General features: G+C 38.5%; 1 protein-coding gene across 9 annotated transcripts in view; it reads right to left on the bottom strand.

The window, feature by feature from the left end:
* The window catches only part of TRPM6 (transient receptor potential cation channel subfamily M member 6), a 199,046-nt gene that overhangs the window by 19,972 nt on the left and 166,377 nt on the right, over nucleotides 1–12,697 (bottom strand). For all 9 annotated transcript variants that reach the window (XM_053205267.1, XM_053205268.1, XM_053205269.1 and 6 more), the window contains 5 exons: nucleotides 10,316–10,439; nucleotides 6,978–7,069; nucleotides 5,403–5,461; nucleotides 3,850–3,875; nucleotides 5–55 (listed from right to left, as the gene is read on the bottom strand). In XM_053205267.1, the coding sequence (XP_053061242.1) occupies nucleotides 5–55; nucleotides 3,850–3,875; nucleotides 5,403–5,461; nucleotides 6,978–7,069; nucleotides 10,316–10,439 (352 nt within the window). The remainder of the gene's footprint in view (nucleotides 1–4; nucleotides 56–3,849; nucleotides 3,876–5,402; nucleotides 5,462–6,977; nucleotides 7,070–10,315; nucleotides 10,440–12,697) is intronic.

Raw genomic sequence — 12,697 nt, 5'->3', positions numbered from 1 at the left:
CTACCTGAATAATGATGGTGAGGCTCTTGAGGGCTTTTTAAGGAGGCTGAGATTTCTGAAATTGTAGAGAAGATTGGCATTTTAATTACGTGGCTGGTGATAAATACATGCTTATGAATATATTGCCTTCAGAGTTATTATTGAACAGGTTAATCACAATGGCTTCTCAGTCTTTGAGAAAGATGGCCTAATATCCTTTAACCACGTTATTGGGCATGGTATCCTGACAGCTTCCAATCATCAATGTAATATCTCCAAACATGTTTATATAGGGAATTGGAGAAAGACAGGTAATATTAGCCTCAAAGATGTATTTCCTCTGAACCAATTACACCTCTGGGTTGTGGCAGACACTCAGCTGCCCATCACACTTCATGACATCCCCAGAGCACAATTCTCTGAGCTCCCACCAAGACGCAGTGCCCATATAAAGACATTATTAATACCAAGTTATTAGCAGTCCACTTCACTGACCTAAAATGACAACAAACTGATGAAAACAAATTAAGAGGCATACACCAGAAACAAAGAAGTGGGTGGAGAACACGATGCCAAGGGACTTCTTTGTTGGGAACACCTCCCACAAGTTTAACTGGTTCCCTTCTACCTTCTCAAGTCCTAAATTACAAGGCTCTAGAGAAATCCTTTGCAACAGTTTTGCCATTTCATAAAATTAAAATTAAACTGGAGAACTTTAGTCTCACGGTGGCAACTTCTTTATACCTAGTAGAGTAAGCAGCATAATGAGCCCAATTTCACAGATCTCTCTGGCTTCTTGTTGCTGGATAAGGAAAGGAACAAAAATCCCTTCCTCTGGGGGTGCTTAGTAAAAAGTAACATCAGCAAAGAAAAGACTTTCTTTCTTTCTCAGTTCACTCAATAATAAAAATTAAAAAGTGTTCAACTGCCACTATAGGTCATGCTAGGCAAGACAGATGTGAATAAGTTATGGCTTCTGCCCTTGAAAAAAGAAACTGTGAAATACTGAGAGCAAAAGACATGTAAACTATGGTCACAACACGGTTGGCTAAGTAATGTAATGGAGGTGTATACAGAGACTTATGGAACCTTCATAGACAAGCAATGTGATACTCTTTTTTTTTTTTTGAGAGAGAGAGAGAGGGAATGCAAGTGGGGGAGAGGGGCAGAGGGAGAGAGAGAGCAAATCACACTCAGCACGGAGCCCAATACGGGCTTGATCCCACAACCCTGAGACCATGACCTGAGCCAAAATCAGAAGTCAGACACTCAAGCGACTGAGCCACCCAGGAGCTCCTCGATGTGATATTCTTTTTTTATTTAATTTTTAAATTTATTTTGAGAGGGAGAGAACACACACGAGTGAGGGAGGGACAGAGAGAGAGAGAGACAGAGAGAGAGAGAGAGAGAGAGAGAGAGAGTCCCAAGCAGGCTCCACACTATCAGCACGGGGCCCTTTGCGGGGCTCGAACTCACAAACCATAAGGCAATGACCTGGGCTGAAACGAAGTCAGACACTTAACCGACTGAGCCACCCAGGCATGCCAATGTGATATTCTTCAAGAGTATGGACATCTGAATCTGAGAAAGCTGAGTTTCAGTTCTGGCTCCACCATTTAAGGAACTGTGGGAAGAAACTGTTCACATTCATTCAAAACATATTTATTCCACACCTACCATATGCTTGAGAGAGGAGCAGTAAAAACAAAAAACAAAAACAAAAACAAAAACAAAACAGGTAAAATCTCTGGCTGCATTCTAGTAAAAGGAAAATACATAAACAAGTAAATACATAGTGCATACAGTATTACATATATTCAAGCTACAGGGTTAGAAAGTGTGGGAGACAGGGAGGCTATTATTTTAAGGGTGGTAAAGGCAAGGCCTCTGTGATAAGGTAAAATGTGAGCAGAGACGTGAAGGAAGAGAGGGATAGTCATATGGCAAAACAAAAATATTCCAGGTAGAGGCGATAGCAAGTGCAAATGCCCAGAGGCAGGACAATAGAGAGTGTGGCCAGAGTGGACTGTGCCGAGAGGAAACGGGTTTGGAGAGTGGGAGGAGGGGCAGCAGATCAGTAGGGCCTTGTGGAGCCTGTTTGGACTTCGAGTTTACAGAGTGTGATGAGATGCCATTGGAGCAGAAGAGTGACTTGATTAGAATTTCAGTTTAAAAGGGTTATTCTGGCTACACTCTGGAAATTGACTGTCAGAGAGCAATAGTTTGGAGGCCATCCTGTAACCCAGGATCAAGATGAAGAGTGGTACGTGGGAGTAGCAAAGTGATCAGATTCTTGATATACTTTGAGGGATGGGTTGGAAGCGGGGATGTGGGAAAACAGGAGTGAAATACGATGGCAAGACTTTGACCTCAGCAACTGGAAGGATGGAGTTGTCATTTCCAGAGATGAGTGAGGAAGGAGAGGGTGCATTTTGCCTGAGACGTCTTCTAGACGCTCAAGTGGAGGGGTGCATAGGAAGGTGGTCATATTCTATGTGGCAGAAATGTTGACCTAAAGAATGAACTTGAGCCTGGAAATTTGGATGAGGGCCAGGCTGTCGAAAGCACTGAGAAGGACTAAGGAATTTGCAGCCAATCCTGTAGGTAACGGGAAGTCCCTGGAAGCTTCGACATAAGTGACGGTTCATCTTTCAGAAGGTAATTCCAGGGTGAACACAGGAAGGTGCAAAGGGAGAGAAACCACCAGAATGCTAACATGAAATAAAGGGCAAAACTTTTTTACTTAGGAAAATAAATGTTGGAGGCTGTAAGGCAGAAGCAGTGGGGTAGGGCAAAACAGACACCTTCTAAGGATGGGGGGCGGGAGGTGGGGGTAGTACGGAGTTAGAAAACAAAGTTGATGGCTAAGAGGAGTGGGCTGGGAAAGGCAGTATACATCAGTAAGAGGCCCAGTTTGGGCAAAGGAAGAGTAAGTGATAGGAAACGCCAGGCAATAAAGTAATACAATTAATAGCCCAGGAAGAACAGCCTCCAAGAAACTTTGAAAATGGATAAAATGGTCAACATCAAATGCTACAAGTTCCATGAAGACTAAAACAAACAAACAAACAAACAAACAAACAAAAAAAGGTTGTGTGATTTGGCATCTAGAACGCAGCTTCAGTAGAGCGGTGGGGACAGGCACTATGCAGAGCAGATGCTAATGCTTTCTCATTAATTTCGAGGTGGATAGGAGTGGCAGTTTGGAAGCTCGGTAACATCGAGAAAACAGTTATTGTTTCTTTGGTACAGAAAATGACTTAAATATGTATGCAGTTGAAGGAGAAGGAAGCAACTTGAAGAGCTACTGAAAACCAGAGAAAGTGGGATGGAACAAGGCCGTGGAAGAGAAGGAACCCCATCTGCATCAAGAGGTCAAGAACATGGAAAGGAGCTTGTAGGCTGTGGTGAAGTTTGAGAACAGCCTTGACAGTGGTCTTGCTAGGGAGTTGTCTCCCATGACCTAGCCCTACGCAGCCACTTGGGGCACAGAGTCCTACAGGAACCATACGGAAAGGGTATCCTCATATAAGATGAATAGCTCTTAATGAGCTATATGTAAAAGCTCATTAATTGACAGGAAGAGTTGTCGGACAGTTGAAATGAGCTCAGTGGAAACACTCTCACTCACAGAGGAAATTGGAAAATCACTGTCAAAAATAGGCAGTTCAAAAGAAAACTTTAAACCATACATCAATCCTGATTTATGTGGAGAAAGACAATCAACTTGCTACTTTTCTACTGAACTTTCTACTTCGTGTAATAGGCAAAATCATAAATAGAACTCCAGGAACTACAAAAATCTCAGCAGGGCAGTGAACTTCACCATGAATAAAATGAAAAATAACATGTTTAAATACAAAAACTTACTGTCAACTCCATTTGAACTTCTCAACCTGTTTGAAAAACGAAAATTGTTTAGATAATTCTTTAAATCTGTCAATGACCAGAAAAAGGAAAAGTATGTGCAATAGTAACAATACAGAGTCTAAATGTCTATATATATGTATGTGTGTGTGTGTGTTTTCTTTGAAAGACGTGTCGTTTGACCCCTATCTCTATCAATAGAGAAATGGTTTGCAACCCTGCGATTATTTTCATAGAAAAATGAATACCACATATGTGTGTGATTCATTTACTGCACACGCTCTAAGCTAACCAATATAAGACTTCACTGTGTTTGTGTTGTTCTGGATCAATTAAACTAAAGGGTTCCTGAACTATGCAAAGCAGATGCCTACAAATGAGTCTGTGAATGTCTCCGGACAAGACTACAAATCAGTTTCATTAGCCCACGTGGCCCCTAAATGTTCATGGACTGAAATTAACTCTCTGTAAATTGTTACTTGCCCTGCTCAAGTGCACAAGTGGCCACAGGCAAGTCTGAATAGACGCATTCAAAGAATATCTCCAGTATTGAAGGTCCTTAGGGAAGAAAGTACAATTACAATTATTGTTTAATTTCATGCTGCAATAACCCAGTACTCTGCATGAGCACAAGCTACTGAACCTCTGGGAGGAGAAAGTCATGTGCACTTGGAGTCTAAAGGCAGGCTTGCACACAGAGACCTTGATGGCAGTTCCAGAAAAAAAGGCCATCTCAAATAGCGCTGGCTGAAAACTGCAAGTCACATTCCAGTGCTTAGGATCAACTGGCCTTCACACGTTAGATGGTTTAGAATTCTGTTCCCCCAGCTGTACAGACAATCTGATGATGTAACTAGAGAAGTCCAGAAAACACTACAAATGAAATACAATAATTTTGCTTGGCTGGTTTTCAAACTTTATTTCTCGGAATAAATAAAATTCCAGGAAAATACTCAAGCCTACACCCATGTGACTTCTCTATCTCCTCTCTCTCTCTCTCTCTCTCTCTCTCTCTCTCCCGACCCCTATCTTCCCTTTGCTACGTCTCCATCCTTCTCAAAGAGTTACTGCTTTGATAGACACTTAGGATGTTCATGAGAAACCAAAAATAAAAACGATAAACTTCATAAACTAAAATTAACAATCTGAAAAAAAAAATCTAAAGGGAAAACTACCAGGTTTTCAGTCTTTTTCTTTAGGCCAGACAGATTTGTCCTTACTCTTGAACACAAATTTCACAATCTTATCTGTCAGAGAAGTTAGGATACTCATTATTCTGCGTGTGCTTTTTTGACACTGAAAAGGCAAATGTTTAATCTGCTGTGGTAATATGTGTTTCATTATATTCTTAAAAGGCACTGAGGTGAGATCGTAGTGCCAGAAATGGGAAAACTTGAGAATAAGTGATTTTCCTTCTTGCACCAAGAGAAAAATACTATCATTGCAAACACGTTTTTCCCCCTCTTTTCCTGACCCAATGAAACCTTTGTTCCCAATCATGTTAAAGAAAAAAGAAGCCAAAGATGCTTTAAAAACAAACATTTAGAAATACTCACAGGGAGTTCCTATTGAAGCTGGTGCTCCTGGAGTTCCACAAGGAGTTTTTGCTCAGATCCTGAGTGGAAGGGAAAGGTCATTGCACATTCACCCAGCATTCTCCTTACCAAGCTTCTGGTAATACATTTGCAATACACATGCCTTGGAGGGCATAGTTCTTTACCGCCCCCCCCCGCCCCATTCTCTAGCTCAATACTTCCTTTTTACTGGATGCACTAAATTCAAGTTAGAAAGATGCATAATGTTAGCACAATATCTGAATAATTCAATGTATTGACTGACTTAAGCAGAATGAAATTATTTTTGTGGGGACATCGTAGAGAGAATGGAATGTATTAAAGGTTTTCACAGAAATGAGAGTGAATAGTCAATGACGTGGAAGAAGGAACGAAGGTTGAAGTTGACAAGAAACGTCAGTCATTACATCATTACGTCTTCTATCAGGATATTATTGTTTCAGTTGATGATTATTTAGAATAACATTACCTTGAACTTATCATTCTATTTTCTACTTAGATTCATCTATTACTTCTTGAAACCTGGTATGCTCCAGGCATTACTCTAGGTGTTTCCACTGGTGTTATTTTTGTTATCCACTACCAATAATCTCATAAGAATGGCATTAGCCCCATTTTAGAGACATAGCTAACAGAGCTCAGAGGCTAATTAATATACGTAGCTCTGAAACCCAGGAAGTAGCAAAGTAGGATTTGATATGGCAGGCATGTTCTTGCCTCCAATCACCTACCTCCAAGCAGTCTTACGTTTTATTTTCAAAACCTTCTACAAATTACATTCATGAGCTCATTAGCATACATTCCTACAGGTATTGTGGATACTGTTCCCAAGTTCATAGAAATGACATGCAAACCAAGAGCAAAATTAGATTTCTTGCATTAGTCTAACGAGATCACACTTCCCACATGGTGGATGGTAGTAAAACAGAAACATATCTGCAGATGTGAGAAACACAAGACCACAATCAGAGAACCTCAGTGTTGGAGAAAGACAAAGGGCCCTTTACCCCTCAACACCCAAATCCCCCCCCCCCCACCCCAACACATCGGGCAAAAATGTTTGCTCAGCCTGGTTGACTAACCACACTCAGTAAGGAACTTACTGCTTCCAGAAATAAACCATTCCATCCTTAGAAAGCTCCAATTGCTAAAAATTCCTCCTCAGAGTGGGCTGAAATCTGCTTCCCGGTACCTTCTATATGTTGACTCTAGCTCCACCTTTTAAAGCGTATTGAAAATACCTTATTTTTCTTCCACGTGGCAACATTCATGTATTTCAAAACAATTACAAAAATTCCTGAATTATTTATCTTTCATGTTAAAAACGCCCAGGATAAATTACTGGATGGACAGATATATTGAATGGAGAAGAAGGAAAGAATGGCAGGGGTTGGGGGGAGAGTGAACAACCTGAGCATATATTCAAAGCAAAGATTTAAATGTAATACCAATAAAAAGAGGAAGCCAATTATGGGGCATAAAGGTAAAACAGACACGGTCAAGGAGTTAGAGAGCGTGTGCACACATTTTTTTAAATATCGAATAAGATGTTTTTACCTCTTGAGACTGCTTTAGATAATCACTGACTTGTACAGCATGCCGTTCAATTTCTTTAGTTTTCATTTTCTGATATATAGGGGGTTCTAGACCTTGTTAAAAGGAAGAAAAAAAATAGAGAATACATCAAAATGTGTTACATTCAAATTACATCCCTAAATAGAAAGATCTGAACATAGTACGTTCATCTAAATTTGAACATGTTTTTTTTCTCTATTTAGCAAGTGTTACCAAGATTCTTTTGTCCCTTTTTTCTCAAATGGTTGAAAGCTATATATTCTACAGTATTTCTACTTGTCAGTAGTTTCTTTTACATTTATAATAATGTATGCTCTCTATCAAAGTCAAGAATCAAATGATCCATGACTTGTCCTCCTACAAAATAAAACCTTTAGCAATTTTTTTTTTTAAACTCACCTTCTCCTGTACCCTATTGTCCATGCTTTATTTAAAACACATGGAATTTTCATTCCAAATTGTTAGGAATCCTTCCTTAAAAACTGCATCAAGCATCATAGTAGGCTACTTAAAAAAATAAAATAAAACAAAAACAAAAGATAGAAAAGAATGCCAACAGATAGGTTTAATTATCATCTCTCTCTTAAAAACACATTACAAGGATCATTATTGTCATTATGTTTTACACTGATACCTGCAGAGTCACTGGCATATAGTAGGTATCCAATAATAATTTAATTATTGGATTGGATTAATTCTGAGAATAATGCTTGGGAGTCCCTCGCTAAATGTAGGAGAAAACAGTTGTAATTTTCTCCCCTAATGATTTTATGCTGAAAATACACACACACACACACACACACACACACAAAGTGCAAAAAACCTATTGGAAAAAAATCATAAAATGTCATATGTGATATTTTTGTAATATCATAAAATTATGATCAATATGGTTTCAATGTATTAAAATACCTATAGGAAAAGTTAAAAATAGACTTTTCATTTTCATAGCTAAATTCCTCAGAACTTTTCTTTTTGTATTTAACAAGAGCTTGTATTTAAAGAGAGCTGACAGGGTATCACCCAACCCTCAAATTTTTTTTTAATTCTTTTTCAATTAATGCTTAACACGGACACATTTCAAAAAAAAAAAAAGAAAAGATTCTTAATTCACATTAACCAAATCTCAGTAAATGTCAGATTAACTAGACACACGGACTCAGCCTATTTCCCTACATCTTGTCTTCCTTTCTGATCACTGGACTCGAGATTCTTTTCCAGAACCCTCCTGCTACCTGCATCTTTCTCTAGTTGAAATTCAATGGAAATAACTTAAATAACTTGGGGAGGGGAGTGAGTGGAATGGGTGGGGGCGGGGATGATCCCAAGGTACAGACTTCCGGCTGTAATAAAAGTAAGCCCTGGGGAGGTAGTGTGTAGTGTGATGACTGTAGTTAACAACACTGTATTGTGTATTTGAAAGTTGCTGAGAGAAGAGATCTTAAAAAGTTCTCATTACAAGGAAAACAAGTGTAACTATGTCAAGTAATGTTAATTCAACTTGTTGTAGTAAACATTTCACAATATATATGTATGCCAAATCATTACATTGTACACATAAAACGAATACAATGTTACATAGGTCAATTACATCTCAATGAAAAAAGAACTTGAATAATTTAAGAAAGATATAATAATTTAAATATCGGTTAGACTATTCATAAAAAGTATAATACATAATAAATATAAAATATTTTATTTTGCATATTACATATATAATATCAAATAAGATATATATATAATATCAAATATATATATATATTTTGAGTCATATCTGTAGATGAAGGGAGTTCTGAATAATTTCTAATATCTCTTTCAGCTGTAGTCCACTTGATTCTCAGTGAGTTAGTAGACAATTAATTGAGTATTTTAAAATATAAACCAAGGTTTCTCATCCACTAGTATTTGGGGTTGGATGACTCCTTGTCAGGAGCAGAGAGACTGTCCCATGCGTTGTACGATTTTTAGCAGCATCCCTGGCCTCTACCCACCAGATGTCAAGAGTACCTGCACCTTCCTTACTGGTGACAATCAAAAATATCCTTAGACATTGTCAAATGTCCCAGGGAAGAGAGGTAGGAGGTATAGAAAATAGCCCCATGGTTGAAAACAACTACCCAGAGGACAAAGCAAGGTTTTTAAAGAAGCATAATAACAAAGATTTCAAGACAGTATCTATTTGTACCTTAAGTTTAGTCTTTCAAGTAATTTTAAATCTGTATGAGTCCTGGGTCACACAGTTCCTTCTGTTTAAAAATTAGTAAAAGGGAGTGTGAGGAAGACGGCAGCAGAGTAGGAGGACCCTCGGCTCGCCTCTTCCCACGGACACAACTAGATAACTACCAAATCACCCTAAATACCCCAGAAATTGACCCGAAGACCATCAGAACAAACTCCATAACTAAAGGTACAGAAGACGCCGTGTCAAAGAAGATATTTGCACACCCATGTTCATAACAGCATTATTCACAGTAGCTAAGAGGTGGAACAACCCACGTGTCCATTGATGGATGAATGGATAAACAAAATATGGGTGACAACTGCATTTCATCTTGCCATGGTAGCCATGGAGGTGCCCCACAGAGATCTTGGGAGCCCTGTGTTGAACATGACAGAGCTACAACATGGTGGAACCCGGGTCCCTGCATCCCTACACGGAGGGCTGCCTGTCAAACATTAGCACCGGGCTTTGCTTAAAAAAGAATAAACCTCAAATGTGTGAAAGAATTAATAAGGGTCTCTTAGTGTGTAATGCAGGAAGTTCCAAGTTCTGATCATTGCTACCAATTCTGTTCATAATCTGCCTTCATTTTACCTGTCCAGCCTTATTTCACATTCTCTGCCTGCCTCATAGTTTTTATTTGTAGCCTGTTGATACATCTTTTCTCCTCTACAAACTCCATTAAGAGATACTTGCCCATGGATTAAATGTTGTATGACAGCAGTAATAATAAGTCATCCCACTGAGTTCTGTGCAAGGGTGCATATCAACCTCTCATGAACCTGAAGAATTTATAACATTAGACAACCCTCCACTCCATACAGCAGACTGAAGTACAGTCTCTGAGCCAGGTTTAACAGCTCTGAGTATGAGACTATCTACTCCTTAATTTTTCTTTTCTGGATCGCAACAACTATTCCATTAAATGAATGGAAATTTTGTCCTTTTCATAAAAGTTAAAAATCGAAAAGAGCTATTCTCCTAAATGGGTGCTGCCACCCTCTCATTCTCTCGTCTCCACTTAGAAGAACATTAGGGACCACCACTGGTCTGCGGGTAGTGTGAGGAAACTCCTACTAGAGTCAAGACTGTTACATACTTATCTGACTATATTTGGACACCGTAAGCCAGTTCTTGCTGCACTCCTCTTCTTCTGAGATGTTACTTTCTCCTGGCTCGGAATTCAACTGGTCGCTTGGGGAGCAGGTATCGACCATTATGACCTGGAGGGAAAGACACTTGTTGGAACATAGTGACATTAATCTGAAAACATTTTGAGTCATTAATGTGACTCAGAGAGGTACTATGGTGAGCAGCAGTGGTTGTTAACATTGGCTTCACATTTTAGAATCACCTGGAAATCTTTGAAAACTCCTATCAGTCATGCTGGCAGGACATAAGCACCCATGTAACTACTATTTGTGGCCATGACAGAGAACTGGGGGGGGGCAGCAGTTGTCAAACTTGAGTGTAAATCAGAATCACTCAAGCCTATGCTAAACCACAGATCACTGGGTCCTACCTCCAAGATCTGTGATTCAGTAGGTCTACAGGGAGAAAGGATTTGAATGTCTGATAAGTTTCCAGGTAACGCTAATACTGCTGATAGGAGACCACAATTTGAGAACCACTGGCACAGAGCAAAAAAATAATAAATAAAATAAAATAATAAAATAAAACAAAATAAAATAAAATAAGGCTTGGATCTAAAAAGAGCTTATGTTGGAACACTAGATTTGTCACTTAGCAGTTTTGTGAACCTGAAGGGTGCCTGGCCGGCTCAGTCAGTAGAGAGTCCATTACATGAACTTGGACAAATGTCTGTGAGTCCCATTCCCTTTGTCATTAAAATAACAGGTAGCCAAGAGGCGCCTGGGTGGCTCAGTCGGTTAAGCACCTGACTTCGGCTCAGGTCATGATCTCATGGTTCATGGTTTCGAGCCCCACATCAGGCTCTGTGCTGACAGCTCAGAGCCTGGAGCCTGCTTCAGTTTCTATGTCTCCCTCTCTCTCTGCCCCTCCCCTGTTCATGCTCTGTCTCATTCTCTCTCTCCCTCTCCCTCTCTCTCTCTCTCTCTATCAAAAATAAATAAAACATTTAAAATAAATTTTAAAAAAATAACAGGTAGCCAACAATAGTGGCTGCCTTATGTACTAACCAGAGACAGAGAAGAAATGAGGTATATTGACAAATACAAAGAAATAAACAAATGCAAGTTATTAGTACCTGAGCCCAGTTGCAATTTCTAGTTAAATTCTGGTCATTTTAATCATTGCAAAAAATAAATCTACCAAATTCATATTTCGTAAGATTCCAGCAACTCATAGCATTTTCCCTGAAAGAAGAGTCATCTTTACCAAGCTAAATCTCTCCTTGCAAAAGGTAATTTTACATAATTGTCTTTATACTTATCTCTTTGCTTTAGCTTCTCATTCTAAAAAGAGCCTAGGTGCTTTTAAAAATGCATCCAGATTATTATACAGAAAAATGAGGCAGAACATTAAGATCAGGAAAGGTGAAGTCCTATGGAATGCTAACTCAGAAGTAAGACTTCCTAATAATAAAAAGATTCACTAATAAAATGTGAAAATATGAACATAACATATTGGAATTTGTGGGATATAGTTAAAACAATGGTTAAAGGGGATTTTATACCACTAAGTACCTGTATTAAAAGACAGTCTCAAATCAATGACCAAAGCTTCTTTCTTAACAAACAAACTAGGGGGGAGAAAAAAGCAAATTACACCCAAAGTAAACAGAACAAAAAAAAAATAATAAAGAGCAGAAATCAATGGAATAGTAGTCAGAGAAAATCAATGAAAACAAGAACTGGTTCTTTGAAAAGATCAATAAAGCAGACAAACCAGTAGCCAGACTGATCGAAATGAAAAGAGAAAAACACAAATTTCAAATATGACAAATGAGAGAAGCGATGTCACTACGGACCTCCTAGACAATAAAGGGATAATAAAAGAATATTATAATACTATAATGCCAATAAATTCAACAACTTAGATGAAATGGACAAATTCCTTGAAAGAGACAAACAAATAAAGCAAACTCCAGATGAATCAGATAGCCTGAATAGCCCTCTATTACAGAAATTGAATTTGTAGCTAAAATCTTTCCCACAAAGATGGTTTCATTGGTTAATTCTACCAAATAATATAAGTTGAAATAGTATCAATTCTATACAAACTCACCTAGAAAACTGAAGAGAGAATACTTCCCAACTCAGTCAGTAAGCCCAGCATCACCCTGATACCAAAACCAAAGACATTACAAGAAAAGAGACCTAGAGACAAATATTCTTCAAGAATACAGATGCAAGAAAATCTTATTAAGATTTTAGCAAAATATAGCATACAAAAAAGATAATACATCATGATCAAGCAGGGTTCATCGCAGCCAGGTTGATTTAATATTCTAAATAGTAATTCTATGTTATAAAATTAATCAATATAATTAATTATATTA

The sequence above is a fragment of the Acinonyx jubatus genome, chromosome D4 (genome assembly GCF_027475565.1).
Source record: "Acinonyx jubatus isolate Ajub_Pintada_27869175 chromosome D4, VMU_Ajub_asm_v1.0, whole genome shotgun sequence".
NCBI lineage: Eukaryota > Metazoa > Chordata > Mammalia > Carnivora > Felidae > Acinonyx > Acinonyx jubatus.
This window is presented reverse-complemented; position numbering and strand designations above follow the sequence as displayed.